This window comes from Alexandromys fortis, unplaced genomic scaffold, assembly GCF_014885135.2.
Source record: "Alexandromys fortis isolate MF-2015 unplaced genomic scaffold, M_Fortis_MF-2015_v1.1 scaffold_51, whole genome shotgun sequence".
Classification (NCBI taxonomy): Eukaryota; Metazoa; Chordata; class Mammalia; order Rodentia; family Cricetidae; genus Alexandromys; species Alexandromys fortis.
In genome coordinates this window covers 10,043,508-10,069,224 of record NW_026067925.1, presented here as the reverse complement: position 1 = coordinate 10,069,224, position 25,717 = coordinate 10,043,508, and the positions used below count along the sequence as shown (strand labels likewise).

The window sequence follows — 25,717 nt, the reverse complement described above, 5'->3', positions numbered from 1 at the left end:
AAAAAAAAACCCTCCCCTTGGTGCATTCAGCAGTTACAGGTAGTGACACACACGAAGCCCGTTTGCATTGCTTTTAACACTCTAAGCACAGCTAGCTGTGCAATCGTTAACACTTGTCCGAAGCGCATGGCAGCTGCAAGGAAAGCTGTGGCAACCCCTAGAAGGGGCTGGTGAGCATGCGTGTCACTGGTCCCGGCGACCAGGCATCTCTTTGCTCAGTGCAAGTAAAGTCGGGGAACGTCCCATTCTGACCTGGGGGGACAGGTTCTTGGGTTTCTGGTCTCTTGCTATCATTTCCTCAGAGTCCAAGGTTCAGGCTCCCTGGCCTCTACTTCATCCCAGATTATGGGATTTTCTTGTGGTTCACCAATATGTTTTATGGCCCTTTCTGGTCACGATACTAGGAAAGGAAAGCCAACTTTCAAACTATTTGATAATTTCAGTTTAAATGGACACTTTTGGGTGAACTATCATAAAAATAGGGGTGGCCTAGATGTATCAGAGATTGGAATTGTCATGTCCTGGCATACTAAAAGGAAAAACATACCGAAAATGACAAGTGGCCTAGTCTTCTTATCCCTTGGGTTCCTCTCCTATTAAATAAGAACAAATCATGGTGTACACCGTGCAATTTCATGAGGAGTTCAATGAGGTTACATATATGTATGGGAATGGGTGTTGGCGCACATAATGGTGTACACTGTGCAGTCCCCCATGAGGTGTTTAATTAGGTTACATATGTATTGGAGTGGGTGTTGATTCATACAATGGTGTACACCGTGCAGTCCCCCATGGGTTAAATGAGGTTACATATGTATGGGAGTGGGTGTTGACTCATACAATGGTGTACACCGTGCAGTCCCCCATGGGTTAAATGAGGTTACATATGTATGGGAGTGGGTGTTGACACATACAATGGTGTACACCGTGCAGTCCCCCATGGGTTAAATGAGGTTATATATGTATGGAAGTAGGCATTGGCGCACACAAAGCATGTCCCCAGGTGTCTACAGCTAGGATTGCTGACAATCTGGAAATGTTTATCAGTCGCTCAGATTCCAGCCGATTTAACATTTCATCCCATCTTTTCTCAGTCTTCCATGGTTAGTGATGGTTGAACAGCGAGCTCCTGTGAAAATGGAGCAATTAGTAGGTAAGTGATTCATCGGATGCTCGAGACGATACGTCTTTTGTATCTGACATGGATGCCGCTGTGTGTCTTCGCAAAAGGAGAATGTTTGTAAATAAGCTAAAAAGCTTTCTCATTTGGTCTTTTCTTTCCTTCAGTTTTCAGAAGCAACGATCCTGGTGACCTATTTAGACATACCATTACCCTGTGTGGTTGTTTCAATTATCAATAACTGAATGAGCTTCCAAAATCAGAAAAGGATAAAAAGAAGCAATCTGAAAAATCACTTTTCTCATCAGTATCAATCAATAACACTAGATTTTAAAGTGAACTAAAAAAATCTATATTGGGAAATTTTTGTGCAAGTCATTTGCATTTAAACTTCTGAGAAATTTTATTTGTGTATTTCCTGGGAGCAAAAACTGAATCCCCTTATATGTGTATTTCCAGGGCATACAATCGAGCCGAACGATGGAACAGAGAGATGTGGAAGGCAGCTAAGAGCTTGGAACCCAGCAATCCCTAAAAGTCTCCTTTATTGTGAATATATATTCCAAGGTTCCCATTGGAAATCACAGACAGTAGCAATCCCCACATACTATACTTCATTTTATCCTAGATCTATATACCTATAATAAAGTTAAATTTATGTTAGGCATAGTAAGGAATTAACGATACCAAAAAAATAAAACAGAACATTTATAACAATATGCTATAGTACACATCTTCTGGATATTATTTTAAATATCCTACCATATTATATACTCGACAAGGGGATTGATTTATATTCCATGCAGAAGGAACTGGGCAGGTTGGTGAAAGACTTCCTCGTGCTTCTCAAAATGGCACTCCCTTTGTTACCGCTTATTCTCGACGTTTCCACTTAATAATTCCAAGCCGTGATGATAACTGGCCACTGAAATCACGGAAACGAAACTGCAGACAAGGGCTGACGACATTAATAGAGATCTTAATACTGTCAGGCCACGATGCTAACTGGCAACTGAAATCCATGCAGCCACGTAAGGGCAGAAGCTGAACTTGAACTCTGCTCATCCTGGAAAGAATGCAGAGCCCTCGTTATCATCTGAAGGCCTTTCGGAAACACTGGAGATATATTTCAGACACCAAGAGCCGAACAGCACAGCCTCTTTCCCTCATTTCTAACCGGAATCTGCTGGGTCACGATCTTCATCTACCCCACCATTGCGCTAGGGAATTAAAGACACTCTGGGTCTCTTTGACTTGCCTCTTCTCTTCTGGCTTGTGAGATTTGCTACTTGCTACAGGAAATCCTTCCGTACCCTCGAAGCTTTCGGATTTCACCTGTCAATAAGCTGCGTTTCCACACTGCTTAAATCACCACAGGCCTTGTTGAGGAAATAAGTGCCCGAGTTTCGGGAGTTGGGACTTTGTTGACTAGGTTCAGTTTGAAACCATGGATTTTAGAGACAGCATTGCAGGAAAAGCTTCTACTCAACCACACATAAAATTTTTCTCAATAAAACTCCAAGATAACCACATCTACAAACTCGTTGTTCCTATCTGCTGGCACACAGATGTGACTCATGACCCAGATGAGACCTCACCCTCATGGGGCTAAATTCAGACAGAACGGTAACTCGGGGGTGCTGACTCGGAAGCAGGGAAGTGGCAAGTATAGCCTGCCTGATGTTACACTCCTGTTCCAAACACTACTTCCTGGGTCCTGATGTGAGGCATTCAGGATGCTCCCAAGACCCTTAAGAAAAGACTCCAAGTTATCTGTCCTTGTACATGGTTCACTGCGGTCATAGCATCTGCATTCGTCAGACTGGTCTCTGCTCTCTGATGAGTCCAATCATGTGACCATCTCCACATCTCTGTACCCGGTATCTCTGCCACCCCTTCCCATCCTAAGTGTCTCCCTGTCTCTGAAGCCCTTCCTGACTCTCCTCCAGCCTTCCCTAGACCACCTCCAACTGGACATGGCCTCAACTTTTCATAACTCGTCCACCCACAGTGATTGTTTTCTAAACAGAGACGCAGGAAGTGAGGTGTCTATTTTTCTTGCTTTCAACCAACACCGACTGAGCATTGGGCCATGAATCAGATGCTGCGCTGGTGCCTAAAACATAAAAATGTATCAGTCGAGATCGCTGCCCTCAGTGGGCTTACAGTGATATGATAAAGCGCTGCTTCTTAGAGCAACGGGAGCCCAGGAGAGTGAAGAATTTACTGACTGGAGAAGCATACGATGATGATAAAAAAAAGTGTTCACTGGGATAAAAAGGGAAGGTTCTATTAGTTTAAAAGAACTACGTGAGCAACAGGCCTTGGTTTGAGGTGGGGTCCAAGTAGTTCATGCTTCATGAATAAATAGATCAAAGATGCCCCAGACTATAGCACTGTCTTAGCCTTGCCATTACTTCTCCATGACCTTCTACAATTACTGAGTGTTTGTGGCATTTCCATCCCTGATACCAATTCCCTAAGATTTGTAAAATCCTCTTTATCATATACATAAGGAAGCTGAGAACACTCCACATCAAAATCCTCAAAGCTAGCAAGCGCAGCACCCGCTGTGAGATCCCAATATTAGAAGGAATTGATCTTGGAGGAGTAGTTTATAAAGCAAAGTCTAGGTTCTCTTCCAGTACCTCTGGGTGGACCACTTACGTCATCCCTCCAAACCCACGAGGCTTCTGGGAAAGTAGACTGAGGCAAAGGAAGAAAGGCAACCGAAACCATAGTCCAGTAGGATTAGTGGGCACAGCAGGGCCCTGTATCCGCCCCCTCCCCATATGCCTGGCAGGGGTCCCCACAGGATAATCATTTTCAGAGGCTCCAAATGAGGACCCTTCCACCCAGCTGACAAAAGACAGCTCCAAGAAAGCCACCCAAAGTCACCACAAGCTAAGCCAGGCTTATAAAAAGCTCTCCTAGGGCTCAAAGAGTTGAATTGGATCTCAGGCTTCCCAGGACAAAGCCTTTCAGTTTTGATGGAGTTCTTTTCTCTTCCCTCTTTTGTCTGGTCATTTTCTCAATTTCTCCCTTTCTAGTTCAGGCCTTTTTCTGTAAAACTTATACTGGGCACATGCTTTCTCCCCCCCCCCCCCCCCCCCCCCCCCCCCCCCCGCTCTTAGCTCAGACTATTATATCTGGCTATTGTGGTGTTCCTTTTTCTCTGAAAGCAATCAAAAATGAAAATCCACATTTCAGAAGAGTGCCTATTAAATATGCACCTTTTGTGGGTTAAGAGAGGGAAAGCGCTCTGTGAGGCTGATTTCAGCTGTGTTTCACCTACAGATGAGACACTGGCTGAGACCTCTGCTCCTTAGCAGGTCATTGGCATCTGGTAATTGAGAAGGAGGTCAGGAAGTCTGGAGTTAGAAGCAACTGATTTTAAGGAACACCTTAGTCTAAAGCATTACTAATCAAACTGTGATCTTTGAACCGGAAGCAAAGACTTCTCCTGGGAGCTGGGAGCATATTGAATATAGACCGTTGGGGCCGAAGAGATGGCTCCAAAGTTAAGAGCACCTGCCTCTCTTCTAGAGGACCCAAGTTCAGATTCCAGCATCCACACGGTGCCCCTCATGACTGCCTGTACATGAAGCTCCAGGAAATCCAATGCTTTCTTCTGGCTTCCTGGGAAACCAGCACAAATGTGGCAGATGCGTTTGCACACAAACAACAATAATAACTGAGAGAACATAGAAACACAGACTCTCAGGAATCTCCCAAAGCCGGCGGAATCGGGATCTATCTTTTAACAAGATAGATTTGCATACACATGGATGTTTTAAGAGCAGAGGTCCGGAATAATGATAAATTTGCCTTCACTGTCAACCTGGATACATACATAGATTTCTTTTATGAGAAAGTAAACCTGTTTCATCCATGTTTAGGATGTCCCTCGCCGTCCTTCCCTGCCTACACTGTGGATTCATGCAGGAGTCCTAAAATGGTAGTAAGTATTCTTCCACAAACCAGCGTCACCAAACAAATAAATAAATAAGAGTTACAGCCATTCTGCAACAGATGATGCCTACAAGGAAAGGCTCTGACGCTGAAGGGTGATGGGGAACCCTTATTCCCACCGTTTCCAAGACTCTGGGAAGGGAGAGCGAAAGACACCACTGTACAAACTACAAAGGTACCTGGGGAGTCCAAATGGTGTTGCTAAACCGAGCTGGGAAAGCCCTGGAAACAGCAATGGGTGAAGCCAATAGCATAGCCTTTGAGTCCACCCCAAGCTCAGACCTCACCCAACAGCGGAGACACATGTGGATGGGCTCTGATTAGCTCACCTGCATGGGAGGCATGAACCAGGACAATGGTAAATCATAAGGACCTGGCCAGAAGGACGGGAGCTAGAACTGAAAGGCCAGAAAGAGGAAAGGCCCTGGGCCTGCTCAGTGGCGGTCTGCCTCTGATTCCCATCTGCCTATGAGGTAGGGCTAGTAGTATCCAGAGAGGGGAAAGCCCTGGCGGGCCACAAGGACATGGTCTGGACTCACACTTGACCTTGCCCTCTGTGAGGAGGACGCCTGCCTCAGAGGTGCATCTACTGAAAACTAAACAAAGGCAACAGAAGTGACTCCTTGAGAGAAATAAAGTCAAGACAACCACGCACCCGCCCACTCCATCCAAAGCCAAAGTAAGAGTTTTCTCCCTAACCCAGACTCGATGCACACCATGATACACACCTTCACAACCCAGGCAGCTGACAGCTGCCCGTGGGGAATGCCTGGACTGTGGACTGCTCTGGGTTAAGGCCTGGGTGGTCACTCTCCTCCCCCAGTGTTGCTCCCTCTCCATCCATTCCTTCGCCCCATCTTCACCTCCCAAGTCTGTGAAACAGCAACGTTTTCCCACAAGCAAATAGCTCATTTCTGCCCAGCAATACTCGTTTCTCATCTAATGACAATCTACCGAGGCATCCACTGGATTTCACAAACCTGTCCTTCACGTGCCCACAGCAGCAAGCTCTCAAGGAATATTTGGAACAGACGGGAGTGATGGACAGTGGTGCACAAGGGAGAAAGGGAGATGCTTGAGCAGGGGAATTCAGACAGGAACTCCAACTGTCTTCCTCTACCACAACCAAAACACAGCCCTCTCCCTTGGAATCAAGTACATTGCAGAGGAGCCGCCTACAGAGACTGGGGCTATCAATTTATTTCAGTTAACTTTCACTTCTTGACTTGGTTCCCCCTGCAACCGGCTAAACGATCTTCCAGAAACATCCCTGAAGCTCTGCAACCCTTCCCCCCCCCCACCCCAGCAACCGCCGACGTGCATCAACACACCATCTCCAAGAAACAGAAAGTTAACTTTCAAATAAACCTGTCCTTCAACCAGTCTGACCATGATTTCAGACCCTTGACATTCTTAAAGGTGGCTAGCCTAGTGTTGCCCAAATCCAGAAGTCAAAACCTGACTGGTCTGCAGAGGGCAAAGATCAAAGGTAAAAGGTCCACAAATACACCGCCTCTTTTCTCTTTCTTTCTTATTCGATGCCTCTTTTTTTTCTTCCTTAGCCAAAATGGAAATAATAGACCAGACTTTTTGTCCTTCCTTCAGAAAAGCCCAACTAGGCTGCTGGTGGGTGTGCGAACCTGCACCGGGTTCCACAGAATTTTCTGTGAACTCCGGGGGTTTTGCAGAAGACTGGGACACAAGAATTCTGTTTCTCAGGCACCCCTAAAGTCTGCGTGTATGCAGGAGGCGCAGTGCTGTCCTGCCAGCGCAGGCTCCCCTCCCTGCTGGGCCGTCCAAGGCTCTCCCATCACAGCGGGGTTACTCACCACCCGTGAGCTGTGCTGGGCCAAAGCACAGTGCCAGTTGAAACCACAGGATCACGGCCAAGAGTCTCTGGGGGGACTGAGGCTGCTGTTGCTGCAGCTGCTGCTCTAAAAATCCATCTCCATTGCTCGGGTTCATTCCATGATACATCTTTCATCCACAGAGGGCATCCAGCTTGCAAGAGTCTGCAACCAGGAGCGGAACACGATAATACCCCGGGGTTGCCCGGGCTCTGGGGCCACGCTTTCCCTCCTCCACCCTGGGTACCCGGCGCCTGGATTTTGCGGGCTCCATCCCGGGTAGCCCCTGCGCACCTCCCGCCCCTTTCCCAAGCCGAGATCCTCCCTGCCACCCCTCATGCAGGGTCCAGAGAGTAGCAGCCACCATGGGATACTGCGCGTGCGGGAGGGATGGAGGAGGGGAGAGAGGACAGGGGTTAGTGCACACTGGCTCTGCACTGGTCCCCAGGATTCAGCGGTTGTGATCATGACAGGAAAGTCTAAAGCCTTCTAGCGTCAAGCGGCTGAGAAAACACTTTTCCCGGGGCCTGTACATTTTACTCTCAGGAATCTCACAATGTGCACCCTGCTGCCCCCGGCTACTTCTCTGCTTTTCCAGGGATTGGGAGGGTCCTATTGCCCCAGTCCCCTATGAGATCTGAGCTGTGATTTTTATTTTAAAAATTCCTCCTTTAGGGGTGCTGAGCCCGGAGCCAACTCGCCCAGGCCGGCCTGCGCGCGCCTCCCCGGGCAGGCAAGCCCCTTCCGGGCTCCGGCTCTTACCTGTGGGTCTCATGCATGCAGCTTCCTTCCCTCCTCCGCCTCCTCCCCCCGCCAGTCTAACCCGCATCTGTGCGCGACCTCTGCTGCCGCCGCTGCGCGAGCTAGCGAAAGAACGAGAAGGAAGCCTCGGCGGCTGCCGGGCTGCACCGCCCCCGCCCGTCCCGCCGCGCGCTCCCTCCCCGGGCTCCCCCCCCCCCCGAGCGCCCGCGGGGCGGGGGTGACTAGGGCCAAGGCTGCCGGGCTGCGCGCCCCCGGGGAGGAGCCCGCGTGCTCGGTACCTGAGCTCGGGATCGCGCGGCGGCGGCGCGGAGAGGGGGAGGGAGGGACGAGGCGGGAGCGAGCGCGGGGAGGGCTCGGGCGCGCAGGCCTGCACGCGCCTCAGCGGATCCCAGCCAGCGCCAGTAGTGGGGGTAAGGGGATGGCGAGGGCGGAGGAAGACGCCACGGCCAATGGGAAGCCGGCGCGCCTGCACCTGTCGGGCACGAGTCGCCAGGCAGCGGCACGCGCGCGAGGGGGGCGGAAGCACACGCATGTGCGCGCGCACATACACAGGCACACGCACGCGCGCACACTTCCAGGTCTGCACCCCGATCCTTCACCAATGTCCTCTGGTGCCCTGTGGGCACCACCATAGGCTGAGATGGCGAAGGTGGCCTTAGGCAGAGGGATCCTACCCAGGACCATCACCGACCACAGGGTTAACTTGAATGGGGCGGAGTGAGCACGTTCCTTGCTAAAATTTCAAGTTCCTGGTGACGCCTGAGCACCTTCGCAGGCTCTGCGCGTCTCCTAGAGTCCAGAAGGCGACTCCTGGAGATTGGGTCTCTCTCTGTTCCCCGTCCCTCTTGGCTGCCTGGGAGATGCACACATCCCTCTGAGCTTTCTCTTGAGAGGCTCTCTCCCAGGGAGGCAAGCTGGGTATCACCAGAAGGGGAGGCTTATGGCCCGAGCGTTAAGAACCCAAAAGGATCAGAGGTCCCAGGAAACAGAGTTCCCTTGGCCAGCCGTCCCTTTCTGGTGCCCTAAGTTCAGCCTGCTGTGAGCTCTGCTCTCTCAAGCCATTCTTGCCTTTGCTGTTCGCCAGCAAGATAGGCCTCCCTCTGCGGGCTGGACTCCGAAGGCCCAGGCTCCAGCCTTGGTGATTAAGGGGTGTGCTCTAATGAGGTGGTGCCGGCAGGCAGTATTTTCGAACAACTGGCACTCCATTATTCCGTAGCAATTTGTGGATATGAAAAACCATGTTTCTGATACAGCCACCAAATCATCCCGTCCTTCTATCGACTTTTCCAAAATCTCACATACTGAAGGTAGTTGGGAAATTACAGCTTTTACTGTGCCGGCTCTTACTGCGAGTAATTTTAACAAATTCTTGTAGGAGAAATTAGCTTTTAGTAGATAAATCGAGTTCAATGTTTTTTTTTCGATTTGTAAAATTGAGATGTCAGCTTTGCACAGAGTAAGTTTAACATTTTTGGCTATTACAAATGCATTCTACTAACGCATGTACTATGAGGCCCCAAAGCATTACTTGGATATTTTTCCATGTTTCCAAGGTCCTGAGATTGTTCGCTGCAAATTGAATATTTATTCCACTTTATTCTCAGTAAAATGTCTACCCTTTTTAAATAGCTGTCAAATCCACAGGGCTCAAAACTGTTGTTTGACCGTGCAACAACCATTTCTGAACTCTTCCCCGTAGCGGCAACAGTCGGTTTATAGAGAATACCGGGGCCAACACGAACATCAAAGTTCATCAGGCCCAAAGATGGGACCTATGCTTCGCTCTCCTTTCTGACATAGTGGTGTGCAGCCAGGGCTTCAACTCAGCAGTAGCTCTTGTGTGAGGCTCAGAGCTCCACCCCCAGTACCATAAAAATTAAATTATTTGTGAACAAGATCGTGCACCTCACCCAGTACTTAAGGAAGCCTGTTGTATTTGCCCATGGCACTCAGAAAAGCTCTCCCTATGTGGGTCGCTCTCCTTTAGTTTCTATTGCTGTGATAAAACACTGACCAAATGCAACGTGGAGGTGAAAGGTGTACTTGGCTTACAAGTTACAGTCCGTCATTGAGGAAGTGCAGGTCAGGAAGCGGAAGTGGAGACCATGGAGGAAGGCTGCTTGCTTACCAACTTTACCTCCCATGGCTTGCTCAGCTGGCACACTTATGACAGCTCAGGCCGCCAGCCCAGGAATGATACCCGCTCCTGACACACAGACAGTAGGCTGGGCCCTCCTGCATCAATCAGCCTTGAAGAAACTGTCCCCGCAGACATGGCCACATGGAGGCAATTTCTCAGTGGAGAGTCCCTCTTCTCAGGTATGTCTAGGTTCATGTTGAGTTGACAAAAGTATGACAGACCGACATCTACCTTCCTGGAACTTTGCCCGTGCTTCTGCCTCTCCTTTCTGGGCCCATGCAGCTAGGTCAAATTCTCCTTCTTTAAGACAGCCTTCCAAGGGCTAGAGTGATTAAGACCTCTTGCTGTTCCTGCAGATGAGGCAGGTTCGATTCCCAGCACCCACGTGGTGGCTCACAACCATCTGTACTCTAGTTCTAGGGGATCTGATGTCTTTGCTCCCTTCTGATCTCCATGGGCGTCAGGCATGCATGTGGTGCATGCACATACAAGCAGGCAAAACATTTATGAATATAGATTTTAACAAAATGAGAGACTGCATTTCATCCAACTGGAGGTGGCCTCATGCTCCCTTGCCTTTCCCTTCTGTGGGTTACGTGTAATCACTCACCTTGATGTAACAATTCACAGGCTCTTCACTAGCTTCTGGTCCATGCCCACTTACCTCCAGCACTGAGAGTTTGGAAAAGGAGGCTCACACAGTGTAAGACAGGACTGGGCGCTCCTACCATTCTGATTCACGCAGGGGAAGCTTTCGGGGGTGGCTACGGCACAGCATTTTGTCAGCTTCCTATATTATCTCATGTTCTATTTTTTCCATAGCTGCCATAAAATACCATGGTCTTGGTGGCTTACACAACAGGAATTCAACTTTTCCCAGTTCCGGGTGCTGGAAATCCAGAGTAAAAGTGTTGGTCTGGGTGCAGGTCTTCTGTGCGCTCCTGTGTGTGTTCCCTGTGTCATCTAGGACAATCCTAATGGCCTCATTTAAAGTTAATTACCATTTAAAGACCTTTCTCCAAATAACAGTCATATTCTGAGGCACTGGACTCTAAAATATAAGCCATCTTGAATATAATTGGATATGTACTTTCTCCAGAAAAGAAAATAAGGAAAGATGGAATGCAGGAGGGGGCATGACTCACTTCCTACGAAGTGATGGAAAACTTACCTCCTCTGTCTTTCTCACTCTTACAGGAGCTCACTACCAAACTGCAGAAAAAAAGCAAAAGCCTCCTGACATACTCCAAAGACTTCCAAATGGAGTATGAGACAGACACAGGAGTAGTTGTGAAATTCAGGGAAACTCTAGTTTCTGCTGCTAAAACTAAATGCCACCGCCAGGTAATTCCTAAGTACTGGAGGCTAAGTATTTCAAAAAAGAGATTTACTTCTGGGAAGGGCCTTCTCGCTACATTATAGCATGGCAGAAGATACCATGTGGCCAGAAAGAAATCCACTTTTGAGAGAGACAGAGAGAGAAAGAGAGAGGGAGGAAACAGAAACACTGACCGCACAGGGAGACTGACAACTGACCTTCATCCTTCCATCGGAAACCCATTCCTTGGTAAGCAGCTCACTCCCAGAGTAGCACAAGTCCATCCATAAAGACAGAGCCCTCCCGACCCAAAAAACTCCCATCAGCCTCTGCTTCTCATGCTGTGCACCTGTGTATCAAGTTTCCGACATGTGGGCCTTGAGGAAAACACTGTTTGAAAACTAAAGACTGAAGCCAAGTAATGGTCTTTTCTCTTCTCCCTGGGTTTCTTGAATTATGAACATCCATGAAGCGTCCAGGCAACTTACTGATCCCAGAACATGCAGAGCGTGAGGCCAGGATTGCACTGAATGGTGTTTCCTTGAAGATCTAACATTCTTCAAAGCTTGAGGTTCATCCAGGCCATCAGCCCTGGAGGGACAGCCCCGTGTGTGAGCAGGCAAGTGTCCCGGACTGCGCAGATACATAAAGCAGCTCATGTAGGCTCACGGTGTCCTCACCTCCTCCATCCCTACAAAGTGTACTCGGTGAGTGGGCACCTGGTATATTTCGGTCATCATGCTAGGTACAGAGACAAAAACATGAAATATTCAACAAGTTTATAGTCTGTGGGGAAGTTTAAAAATAGATCAACTTTGATAGCAGGAATAGCAAAGATTGGGAAGTACAAGTGACCTAGAACGGGATCTTGGAGGTGACCTCAGTATGTAAGTACAGACACCTGCGTGTCTGTGTGGGTTTAAGGAGAATGAAGGGGATCATATGGTTTGACAAGTGTCCAGGGAGATGGAACAGCCCAGGCAGTGACTAGGAGGGAAGGGCTAGGGATAGAGACCAAAGACAGAATTCACAATGGAAGTAGGGACATGCCAAAAGGCACAGTGTCTGAGACACACCTAAGGCCAAGCCAGGAAGAGCCAGGAAAGCCTTGCAGGCAAGCTTAACTTTGGTCTGAAGACAAAGAAGCAAGTCTAGGAAGGCATGGACACACTCTAGAGAGCTCTCCATTCCTCCTTGGCTCACAGATACAGGGAAAGGTGCTCAAGATCACTGACAAATTGGAGAATGCCTATTAAAGAAATGCCTGATGCCTACCTCACCCCACCCCCCATGGGCCACAGATCCATGTGTGAATGTATCAAATGTTTGATGCAGATCCAGGGAAAAACAACAGCCATATTTGGCCACTAAGAATGCAAACCCCGTATGGATTAACCATGTCTTGTTTTCTGCCATCTGATTCTTTGGTGTCTGTCTGGGGGCCTTGCTACTCTGGATGGGCCATCCTCCTCAGAACTAGCCAATATGTAGAGACAGTAAGCCAGAGCCTTTCCATCCACCCCCTCCTCTGGAAGTCCTCACACTCAGGATCAGTATTCTACCTAGGGTCAGGTGCTAGACAATAAGGAATAGCCCCACATCCGTGAGCTGAAATTATCTACCCTGGTCAGTCTTTATCCATACACGCTGCTTTCAGGTCCTTCCAGTGCAAACCCCAGCAAAGATTCTTGGTCATGTTCCCCACTTGGCCACCCGACTCCATCTGCGTCCGATCAACTCTAGTGCCCTCTGCCCTCCCCACCCCACCCCGGCCACCACCTTCACATTTCTGTAGGTGTGCATGCAAGGGATCTGTGAGTGCAATCAGACTTCTTCTGCAAAACCATTTTCATGTTAGTGTGTCTTCCTACACCAAAAGAAGACGACCCTAGTTACTCCTCACCCTGCCAACACTGTGGAGGAGGGATCTGACTCTGCTCTTCACTAGTCATGTCCATTCCAACGATACTGGTGTGTTCACCTAAGATATTTATTTACCCAGTAGCTGAAGGGGGCACCAGTTCTTGCTTCTTCTTTCTGAAGCTTGCTTGCTTACTCAGATTGGGTTGGAAGGGTTGTGGCTTTGGCTCAGTGGTGGAGCTTCCTAGCCTATAGATAGATGTATGAATGTACACACACACACACACACACACACACACACACACATGCTTGCACACACACAAGCACGCACACATGCACAAATACACACCTCAAAACTGGAGAGAAGAAAAATACACATAATAAGAGACAAGGTAGGCCTGAACTTAGAACTTAATGTCATAGAATTAACATTGAGACTACCATGCACCAAAGGTGGCTAGCGTGGTACTAGAAAAGGGGCAACGGAGATCAGTCCAAGGAGTTCTTTCTTGACAGCATTTACTTGAAAGAAAAGAAGGATGTCTGCCTGCTGAACTAGTTTGCCTTTTGTTGACAGTCGGCTCGCAGCTCCCCCACCCCCAAGTATATCCCAAATTCACATTGCATCCCTCACAAATGGTTGCTTGTTCCCTGTCATTGTTTGGCTAGCTTAAACTTCCCTAACTGATGATAAACCAACTGATCCCCACATAGTTAAAATTTCTTCCTATCTCGTGAAAAGTGTAGGGTCATGATAGTGGGGCAGAGATGGGTACTGGATATGAGCAGCCTGGGTGGACAACAACCATTCAAGAACCCAGGCAGATGGCAACTCCATCGACTTCAACACATGGTTTCCAAGTTTCTCGTCTTTGCCTTACGGCTGTCTTATAAGGTTGTTTATTTGTTTGCATTTTTTGGTTGGTTTTGGGTTTTGCTTTTAGTTGTTTGATTGGTTGGTATTTGTTTGTTTGTTTGTTTGTTTGTTTGTTTTTTGAGACCCGGTCTCCCTATGGAGTGTTCTGGTTGTCCTAGAACTCACTATGGAGACCAGACTGGCCTCAAACTCATACTCATGTGTCTATGCCTTCTATACCTTGCTTGTTTTATAAGATTTAAAGATGGTGAAATAGTACTCCTTTGTAGACGAGAGACAGAATTCTTTGTTACCTAATTGCTCCAAAAATGAACTTGCTTCCAGGTAGGACCCCATTAGTGACTGCACCTGGGACAGAGTAACAGCCAGTAGAACTGTAAGGCCACATGGGTGTAGTTAGCTCCACTCCACAGGCCTCCAGGGGACTGGTTAATACGAAGCATTTTGAATGGCTAAAAGCATGGGGAGTATCCTTGACTGGGATCTCGAACTGGGGTGGTTAGGGAAGATCTACACTGACTCCGTGTGAGAGCATAAAAAGTAACGTGGCTGGGGTAGTGGAGCCCAGTCAAGTACTCATTGAAAAAAAAAGGAAAGAAAGGAAAGAAGGAAGGAAGGATGACTAGCAGCCTTTCACTGGAGGCTCAAACCTGGCTGACACATAAATAGTGTATAATTAAATAACTTACCATATATTAATTTATTTGTTATACACTTTTTTTTTTCACATCAGCCCATGAGAAAGGGGAACAAGGTGTATGAAGGCCAGGCCTGAAAGCCACATCCATTCTGCCCACTAGCCAGGATAATGGCAGGGTGGCCAATTAGTCACATGCAGATAGGCAAACGGAAACTGGGAAATGTAGTCTGGGGCATGGACTGTGTGTGCAGGTTTAAATAGCTCTGTACTTACAGGGGTGCCCCTGCTCACACACATTCACAAACCCTTTCACATGGGCTGTGACACTCTCTTGCTTTTGACTCTTTTCTCAGCAACTAATTCTGCATCCAGTGGGGTTCTTAATGGACAGGCATCGCAAGACAAATAAACAAGCAAACAACAACAACAAGAAGAAGACGGAGTAGCAGTTTCAGTGTGCAAAGATGTGTGCTCTTCAGGGCCTGGCATAAGTATCTGATGCTTAGAGCATCATCTCAGTTAGTTAAATTTAAACACCGTGGTTGGGGGAGAAGTGAGACAGAAATAATTTCTGAACCTTCGGCTTTTTATTGAATTTGGAATTAAGCAAATATTTTTAATAACATTAAACTTTGGCCCCTATATAGCAATGTTTGGTCCTTGAAGTAAATCAAACAAGGATTGCTAATGAGCTGTTTTAACGTGGTCACCACCTCTGGTTAAACTTTCCACTTAGGTTGGCTACCTGGTAAAGGTGAGTCAGTGCTTTCAGACACACTCCTGGTGGTAGCTAATTACATTAAAATATTGGTTTTCTGACCTTTCCTTTTGTTTTGTTTTTTCATCACCCTGACTTTTTTGCCTGTTTTTTTGTAGACTCTTCCCTTTAAATCATTGTCAGCATGGCATGAACATTTTCTTTAAGAAGGCTAATTTGATGTGATGCTGTGGAAAGGGTGAGGAGGAGAGAAACCTCCACCATGGAGCCTCTGCCTAGGAAATGCTCAGCCACAGGCAAGTCCATCTAGAAGATGCTCAACCAAAGGCAAGTCCCTCTAGGAGATGTCAGCCATACTCAAGTCCATTTAGGAGATGCTCAGCCATGGGCAAGTCCACCAAGAAGATGTTCAGCCACAAGCAAGTCCAACTAGGAGATGCTTAGCCACATGCAGTCTATCTAGGAGATGCTCAGCCACACGCAAGTCCATCTAGGAGATGCTTAGCCATAAGCAAGTGTGTGGAAACATAGGCATCAACACGGCCTTTTGGAATCTCACAGTTACAAACCTAGGCCACGTTTTTCAAACGTAGAATTCTTTGTTCACACACCCAGCATACTTCAATGAATAGGCAGTCATTAATATAAATTATATATCATATACCCAGGCCCTTCTCTCAATGTGAAAAAATACAAAACCAATCAAATGAAAACATCCTTATTCATCTAGAGTTTGAATTCAAGTGGCAGGAAGTGGGTAATAGATTATCCCCAGCCCCCACCCCTCCATCCCCAAAATGATTTTTCTTACTAGTGAAGTTTTCCAGGAATTTATTCTCTTTCTTTAGACAGTGCTGACATGTGCCAGACATATGCAAGATGACAAAGAGCAGGATGACCTTGTAGTCTTGGTATTCACCACCGGGCCTAAGATGGTGTTAATACATGCTTATAGGATCTGACCAAATGAGCAGATGTCTTCACAGAGGCACAGTCAAGTCCTAAGGGGGCTGCATGTCTTCCTTCATCTCCATTATCAGAGGGTAACAAACAGCTAGATGCTCAGGAGGGCCATGGCAGTGCACCTTAACTCTGCCTTCTCCTCTTCACATGGGCCGGGGATGGAAGGACACAGGCATGAGCCTTCCTTACCATTGTACATCATACTGCCCCCAAATCCTGCCGTGAACTTTATACCATAAATCTTCACTCTCAAGGGAGAATTTTAATTCTATGAGGATCACAGAGGATAAGTCATAGATCCCTTCAAGGTCTACTTGGGAAATTATGGCGAGTTCATTGCACCTAGAGAGTATGCGTTTATAGGGCGGTGGGTTTGAATTTCCTCAAAGGACAACAGGAAGTCCTGTCAAGAAATCTAGGTCAGGGTGGAAAGAAGCCATTAGATTTCAACTCCTGTATCAGTCTTGAGCTAAACTCTACAGTCACAATTTGAGAGAAACATGATTGATGTGGGATGCCCTTCTATATGCTGCGAATATGTACATGTTGCTTCTATTGGTTAATGGATAAAGCTACTTTGACCTATGGCAGGACAGGATATAGCTAGGTGGGAGAGCCAAACTGAATACAAAAATAAAGAAGGCGAATCTTAGGGAGATGCCAGCAGCCACTGGAGAAACAAGATGTGAGGTAACAAGCCATGAGCCTCGCGATAAAATACAAAATAATAGCAATGGGTTAATTTAAAAGTAAAAGATTGTTAGTAATAAGCCTGAGCCATTGGCCTAACTTTTATACATTAATATAAGCCTCAGAGTGGTTTTTCAGGAACTGGTGGGTAGGAGGGAAACAGCCAGTTACATATAACTTTTAAAAATATATAAAGCCTACGTTGAGAATTTTGTATTTTACTTCATCATCTGGTACACAGTGCTCTTATGTAAAGAATTAAAACGTTTAATGAATCAACATCTACCTCTACCACACAGAAAGTACATAGTTCTTATTCTAGCCTAATATATTTCATATTTAAAAGCAATAGTCAAAACTCACTAAACCAATGTGGCTGGCCATTAAAGCATCTTGGCTGGAAATTTTAAAAGGTCATAGGCGTGGGTCAAAAAGGAGTGAAGGTGAAGGTTGGGAGGACGAGAGCCACATGCTCACACTAAGTACTTGGGCTACGGTCCAAATGTAATTCCATGAATCCTCTCATTCATAAACACTGTATTCCCACTAGAATTGGTGTTGAAATTTTAGATGAAAACAGTTGGCCACTTAAAGAGTCTAAATCTTGCCTAGGGTTTGTACAGCCAGGAGATGGCGAAGTTTTAATTCGTGTTGACATAGTTAGAGTAATAGTTCTCAGAGCTCACACGTTTAAGTTCTACTGTTCAGATGGGGGCCATTAGCCACAGATGCCAAATGTGACTGTGATTATGTAAAGTTAAAAATCCATGTCTTCAGTCCTGCTAGCTGCACCTCACATGTTGTAGCCACCAGTGACTGGTGGCTTCTGTAAGGGACAGTATAGTCACACAGTATTCTCCTCACAGCAGAAGGCTCTGCTGGACGGAAGAGCTCTGGCATGCAGAAGTCGAGCAGGCAGCAAGAGGAGGAAGTCAAGGCAGAGAGCTGTCAACATGGTGACTACAGAATAGGATGGTGGCTCAGGAAGGAGTCGGAGGCAGAATCAGAGGAGTGGTTTTGGCACGCCATGGGACAGTTTCCACCCTGGGTCCTAAAGGAAGAAGGCGGAGGTCCAGAAGTGAACCTTTGCTTGGATAAGTGTCTCCCAAAGGAGCACGTTCCAAAGGCTTGGTCACCACCCTGGGACACTACAGGGAGGTGGTAGAACCTGGGGATACGTGATTGGGTGGTAGAGACAATGGGAAGTGAAGTATTCTCATGTGGAATTTGTTGCAGCGGGACTTGGTTAATCAGATGGTCATCGAACCTCCAGGTGTGGGTGTACCATGGCCGCAGACCACAGAGAGAAGCTCCAGTTCTCTAAAGGAGCCATGAGAGTGTACCATGAAGTGGGGTCTTCACTTGGCAAGGAGAGCAGGAAGGGGGCACCACTTTGCATAGAGTAGAAGGCAGTTAATGGTTTTCTCCAGCTGTGTGACTGTGGCAACTGAACAATGGGGCTTTCTACAGCTCCTATGGACAGAAGAGATTTCTGAGTGCACTGAGAGCCACCTACAATTGTTGGAGTTCTCCAGCCCTGCATATAGGTGGCTTTGAGCGGAAAAGAGCACCATGTCCTGCCTTCCGAAGACTATTCCACAATATAACAAGCCTGCTCAGGGGCAGAGGCTGGAATTTCAGTGGGCTGAGGGCTTCCTGCCCTGCTGACGATGACAACCAAGGATTGGCAATGGCCTGTACACTGTAATACACACACAGTCCACAATCACAGAGAATCACCAGATGTCATACTTCCACTGTAGTCTTATTGTGGTGGTTTGAAAGAAAAGGGTTCCCAAAGGGAATGGCACTACTAGGAGGTGTGGCCTTATTGGAAGAACTGTGTCACTGTGGGGTGGGCTTTGAGGTCTCTTTTACTCGGGCTTCCCTCAGTGTGACACTCAGTCCACTTCCTGTTGCCTGCAAGATGTAGGCCTCTCAGCTCCAGCACCAAGTCTGCTTGCACACTGCCAAGCTGCCCATTCTGATGACAATGGACTGTAAATTAAATGTTGTACTTTCTAAGAATTGCTGTGGTCCTGGTGTCTCTTCACAACAATAAAATCCCAACTAAGACAGTTTCTTTCCTCACTTGTACCTTTCTGAGAAAACAAATCCTCTTTGAAGTTAAAAACACTAGGCTCAACTTTGGCAAACAGGACAAAAAAAATTATAAAAGGCTCAGAATTTATAAAAGTTTCAAACAAAACATTCTTTAGAAATAAGAACATTTGGGCTGGAGAGATGGCTCAGAGGTTAAGAGCACTGCCTGCTCTTGCAGAGGTCCTGAGTTCAATTCCCAGCAACCGCATGGTGGCTCACAACCATCTATGATGAGATCTGGTGCCTTCTTTTGGCCTGCAGGGATACATGCAGGAAGAATACTGTACATATAATTAATAAATGAATCTTTAAAAAAGAACATTTATTAAACATATTGTCTATATGTTTAATTGTCTATATGTATATTGAGAAGGGTCACCATATTGGGTGAGTCATTAAGAGTAAACTTTATCCTAAAGCACACACATAGTTTGGTTCCTGTGTCACTGCTGAGTGACCTGATGACCCCCCAGCCTCCCACTCCATGGACTTTAGCTCACATTTGACTCTGAACATACTTTAGAGCTCTCCCTTACTTTAGGAGAATTTGCTAATTACCATCTCCGACTAGTAATTGGGTTCAGGTTACAAGTGTGAAAAGTATTAAAATCTTAGGCTACAGCAAAACTACAGTATTTCTCTGTGAGTCGCACTAACCTGGACCATCTGACAGTGGAAAGCTGGGTAGGGGTGCTAAGTTGGGTGTGAGAACCCAAACTCCAGTTCTGGATGCTCTGCCCACTACCAGCTTCATGAACTCCAGAGTCCTCAGTCAGTGCCTCTGGAAACATCAGGTCCTGCTCGGCATTGTCCATGGTCAGGTTTACATATAAAACACTCAGAGGCATGGTCAAGCACATGCTGGGGGTCTGTCAGCCATCACTTTTACACAATAACCTCTCATCCACACGGAATATTTGCACTGTGATTGTTTCCATGGCAACTTAACTTGCCTAGTTCCAGGTTCTTAACCTACTATTTTCTTTCTTTCTTCCTCTTCTTTTTTTTTAGGGAAGAAGAAGTTGTTTACAGGTTAGAATGTTCACGCTTAGCGCTCTATTAGCATAAATACATTCTAAGTTGTTTTTCATTTATCTCCCTGTGTATCTATATGGGTTTATTATTATTATATTATTGTTCTGTGTTTCTGATGTCTTTGGTGAATCCACTGTGCACTGCAGGCACATGTAGAGAGTTGCCCAGGTCTGTGAATTTAGGTATTGTTACTTGGGACCATATGTTTTCCTGTGCAGTAAGGAAACAGAGGAAATGGGGCATAAAAGACCCTAAATCCTGTGACATAAAAAGCATATTATGAAACTGAATTTTGAAAATTATAATTTGTTCTACGATCCAGGGATTAACAACAAGCAAACAAGTCCTCTAACTTCAATTTTATCCTCTTAGAAAAGGTGACTTTGGGGGCTGGAGAGATGGCTCAGTTGGTAAGTATTTGCCTTGGAGATGTGAGGACCTCAGTTTAAATCCCCAGAGAACCCATAAAAAGCCAGGCTTGGCAATGTGTGCACCTGTAATCCCAGTAATGGAGAGAGGAGAGCTGGAGGCAGGTGGGTTCATTGAGGCTCAACGGCTAGTTAGAGCAGCCTAGCTGGACAAATTTCAGCCTTGGAGAGACCCTATCTCAGATGAAAGGTGGAGGGAGCCTGAGGAGTGATACCCAATTTTGTTCTCTGACCTTCACATATGTGCCACGCACATGTGTGTGTGCACATGCGTGTGTGCATACACACACACACGCTACAAAGAAAACAAGGAGCTCTCAAAGCAATAAATTTATATAAAATAAAAATCGCCTGTGCGCTGAAAGCTTTTATTTACAGCCTAAGCTCTGGGAGGTTTTCAGTACTTAGGGCAGCTCTGTCCAATAGAAATGGATCCGGGTGGGGAGAGGTTGATCAGTGGGTGCTAAGTAGCAGTCACATGACAGCAAGGCTCTCCAGAGCTATGAACAGTAGGTGACTATAGATAATAATTGTGTACTGTACATGTCAGAAAGTAAGACAAAGGGATTTCACAAGTTCCACAATATAGGGATGATGAATGTTTGAGGAGACATGTTTGTTTATCCTGATCTAAATATCCCATGAGGCATGAATATATCAAAATATTACACAGCATCCCATGAATTTGTAATTTGTGTGTGTGTCAGTTAAAATAAACTTTAAAAGTCTTTCACACAAAATAAGCATACCATAATGTATATTACATCTACATATATGTAAATTTAAATCTCCGAGTTCATATCAGAACAAGTATAAGAAGCATGAAATTAATTTTGATAATATATTGCATTTAGTCTGATGGGCTTGAAGCACCATCATTTTAAATGTAACCAGTGTAAAATAAAAAGCATTGGTAGATTTGCTAGTCTTTGTGCTACATTTTCATAATCTAATGTGTGTATTTTGTATTTCCTTTTACAAGATTTATTTCTGTTTATTGTGTATACCAAGCGTGTGCCAGTGGAGTCCAGAAGGATGTCGGATCCTCTGGAGTTGGGGGTAGTTGTGAGTTGTCCACCACGCTACTAGGAACAAAACTCAGGTACTCTGCAAGAGCAGCAAGTGCTGTTAACTGCTGAGTCATCTCTCCAGCCCCCAGTATATATTTTACACTTAAGCACATGTGCATTTGAACAACCTGGTTTGAACAATCTATGTTCAAGTGACCATACTACACATGATTATCTAATTTTTCCCCTTCAAGCATTAAGAGCTATGCAGAGAGAGAGGTGGTGGGAGGGGGAAGTTTCCACAGGAACCATAGCACACAGAGCGCACTTCCATCCCATGGATTCACTTGTGGGGTGAGAGCTTATTTTTCAACCCTTCAACAAATTAAGAAAGAAGGCCTGGGTCTTCTTCTGGCAGGAGGCCACATTCTGAGACACACAGTCCAAGCCACTGAGGATTTCATTGCCAAATAAAAAGGAGACTGATTCTCAGCATCGAGGGCATACGTGGCAGCTTGGCAGTCACAAAACATCTCTTTCGTGTGCTCCTGGGAGCACTGCCATGATGTGTGAGCTAGGTCCCTCCGAAAAGTCACATGGAGATGAGGAGACACAGGTGTGGGGGGTGCGCTAAGATCCAGAGCCGTCTCACCAGGTGTGGAGGCCCAAAAATGTGAGCCTATTTCCACGTCCACCAAAGGTCAGAGAGTTGGAACTTACCTCTATTCCTTCAAGGTTATTGTGTTTCTACCTCAAACAAAGATCCCACCTAGATTTAGATCAGAGAGTTCTGCTCTCAAAATTATTGTCAACAGGTGTGGCTAATAGCCTTGTATTTCAGGAATAGAGAAATAGTTATGTTTCCACCTTAAACAACAGTCTAACACTGGATTCCACCCAGGGAGTGGTTTGCCCACAGAGTGTTTTGGTCTAGGGTGTGAGTGTGACCTGTGTTCTAGCAACAGAACTTCTAACTATGGATGTGGCTTGTGACCTTCAACTGACCTGTTCATTTCTTTGTATAATATAAATGCAGTTTCTGTCCTACTTCTATTTTTGGGGGTCAGGGGTATTTTAAGCAATTGGAAATTAAACGCAGGTGAGCTCAGTATTCACTGGAATTCCCTCCAGTGGAATTTGCTAGTCATTAAGGATTAACTATGAAAGGAAGACCTTCCCTCAGAGAGGATGTGGTTGAGCTCTCCTACCGACGACCCAGCTAGTCTGAGGAAAAGGCAAGGCATCTTGCTGGCCTTTGCTTCTCAATGGGTGAGTGTGCTCTGACCTCCATGTACACATTGTGACACACTCGGTCTATGCACACACACATACACCATGACCTGAGATGATTTTAGTACCCCACTTTGTTAATACACTTATTTGTGTGTGCACTTGGGTATATCACAGTGCGCATACGGAGGTCAGAGTACTACTTGTGGGAGTGACATGGTTCTTCTACCACGTGGGCCACCAGGGATCAAACTCAGAATATAAGGCTTGGCAGCATCTTCACTCACTGAGCCATCTCCTCGGCTCTCCTTTCATAAGGGCTCTGTGGACTCAGTGCGAAAGTAGCCACAGTCATTATGAGCAATAGCTGCTAAGATTGCTTCTGGGGAACCTTGGCTGGCTGCCTCTCATCGTCTTCAAGCTTTGAAGCATGCAAAACTGTCTAACACTGCGGCACAGTGCTGGCATCTACAAAGTCCATCCTTGAGAATTGGGTAATGGAGTATACACACACATACACACACACACACACACACACACACACACACACACACACACAAATCGAACAAATTTTAAGTAAGTTAGCAATTTTATTTTGGGTCATATTTATAGCATGTGGCCTGAGAGCCTCAGGTGGGATATGTCTTCATAAATAAGCCAATAGAAAGAGCTTTACCAGCTTGCCTGGGTCTGAAAAAGCCTGGGTTAAAACAGGTCTCGCTGAACATAGCGGACAGTGAGGACTACTGAGACCCCAAGAACAATGGCAATGGGTTTTTGATCCTACTGTACCTATTGGTTTCGTGGGAGCCTAGGCAGTTTCGTGGATGCTCACCTTACTAGACCTGGATGGAGGTGGGTCCAAGGACTTCCCACAGGGCAGGGAACCCTGATTGCTCTTTGGGCTGACAAGGGAGGGGGACTTGATTGGGGGAGGGGGAGGGAAAGGGGAGGCGGCGGTGGGGAAGAGACAGAAATCTTTAATTAATAAATAATTAAATAAATAAATTTAAAAAAAAGAAAGAGCTTTACAAGCCAGATCTTGGTACCATGAGCACGAGGAACTTTCCTGGCACACTTGATATCGTCTTAAGATAAAGCAGATACTTCGTGACTTGAGTGAAGTCAATTTGGTCCTGACCACTATCTAAGTCTCCTGTCCCAAATCAAGGGTGACTCACCACTCATATTGCTGCCTAGGACCACACGCATTCCAATGAGTCCCTAACAAATGACACTCAGTGCTGGCCCGGTGTCCCTGCTACCGTCTCACATCTCCCAGCATCTTGGTACCAATTCTCACTAAATTGGAGTGAAGCTCTGGAATAAAGGCACCAATCCCATTTATGAGGGATCCACCCTTACGACTAAACCATCTGTCAATGGCCCCTACCTCTTATGCCACCATCATGGTGTTTAGACTTCAAAGCATGCAGTTTGGGGTGCATACATACAGACCACAGCAACCCCAGATGAGGAAAATGATCAAATCCCAGGATTTGGTGTGACAGAACCCGAGAGTCACTGCTTTCTACACTTTACCAAACTTTGTTAAAATTACATTAATCCAATGACTCTTCAGCTAGAGATCTGCAGACATTTTTGCAAACTAACACATTAAGTGTTAAAACTTTTAACTGGCGCTTAGTAGGGCATCATTATCGAACGCATTGTGGTCCCAGGCTCTCCACACATTTTCTTTCACTTTGCCTTCACAATGGCTCAGCCTCAGAATGAGGGTCATGGAAGTAACTTGTCCAACAACACTTGGGTTGAAAGTGGAAGACTCAGACTCATTTGTCTCTCAGAAAGGGGCACGGGTGGGGATCCCACAAAGGCAGAGGAAAAAGAAGACAAATGGCAAATAAATGAAATCTTTGGGGGATATTTCAGGACAGTGCGGACAAAATTCATGTTTTGGTCAAAGCTGTAACTGTCACGTTAGATGAAAATCAGACGAGCCTCATTTTACAAAGGTTAACACAGAAGCATCCCTTGGGCTTGCTAAGATCCAGACCTGACCAGTGTTCTTCCTCAGCTCTTTCTTTTCCACACCTTGGTGTTCCGATTGGGAAGAGGGAGGCAAATGCGATGCTTGGCCGGTAAGGTAAAGGGACTTTCTCCAAGCCTGCATTTGATTCCTGGAACTCACATGGTATAAAGAACAGACTCTTGCAAGTTGTCTTCTGCTGCCCACACACCTGCCATGGCTCATACTTGTTCATACACACAATAAAACATATAGACACACACAATAAAGCAAATGTAAGAATAAAGAGGCGTGCCTCCAAGGACCAGCACCGTCCTAGGTCCACCACACTGCACCTGGTGCAGCACAGGTAAGACAAACCCAGAGACAGATATTAGGGTTCAAGATGAAGACCAGAAAAGCAAAGCAGCCAAACACTAGAGAGACCTTTTACCTCTATCAAATCTTCAGACCAAAAGGGCGAGATCCTGTCTGCGTAAATCCTCAGACTCCACACTCCAGTGAGTTCCTGTCTCTTCCCCTTTATATTCCTCTCTCCACCCAGTCATATTGCTCCTGTCTCCACCTCCCTAGTGCTGGGATTAAAGGTGTGTGACTCCCAAACACTGGGATTAAAGTGTGAGCCACCACCACCTGGATCTGTTTCTGGATAGATCTTGTGTAGCTCAGGGTAGCCTTGAGCTCACAGAGATCTGTCTTCCTCTGTCCTCCTGAGTACTGAGATTAAAGGGTGTATGCCACCCCTCCCTGGCCTCTAGTGCCTTAGTTTTACATTCTGATCTTCAGGGAAGCTTTAATTACTAAAACACAAATAAAATATCACTACACTTTGGCCCTCCCACTGTATTCTCTTTTTAGTGTGGCGCCCTTGGCCACCAATTCAGGGAGCTGAAACACTGGTGGCATCGCATTCGATTACCAGCCTTGATTTTCTAGACTTTGAACCAGCTCGTCCGAGGCATCTATTGGCGCACTCTGTCCTCTCTTATCAAAGCACCCCATGCAACTGAACCT

At 46.4% G+C, this 25,717-nt stretch overlaps 1 protein-coding gene across 3 annotated transcripts in view; it reads right to left on the bottom strand.

Annotated features, from left to right (window-relative positions):
- The window catches only part of Susd4 (sushi domain containing 4), a 123,532-nt gene extending 115,435 nt beyond the window's left edge, over nucleotides 1-8,097 (bottom strand). For 2 of the 3 annotated variants that reach the window (XM_050142878.1, XM_050142876.1), the window contains exons 1-2: nucleotides 7,702-7,869; nucleotides 6,922-7,104 (exon numbers count right to left, since the gene is read on the bottom strand). In XM_050142878.1, coding sequence (XP_049998835.1) covers nucleotides 6,922-7,069 — 148 coding nt within the window. In that variant the 5' untranslated portion in view covers nucleotides 7,070-7,104; nucleotides 7,702-7,869. Of the gene's footprint in view, nucleotides 1-6,921; nucleotides 7,105-7,701; nucleotides 7,870-7,979 lie in introns of those variants that run through there. The other variant, XM_050142877.1, reaches the window with a different exon arrangement.
- Nucleotides 8,098-25,717: the final 17,620 nt, after the last annotated feature.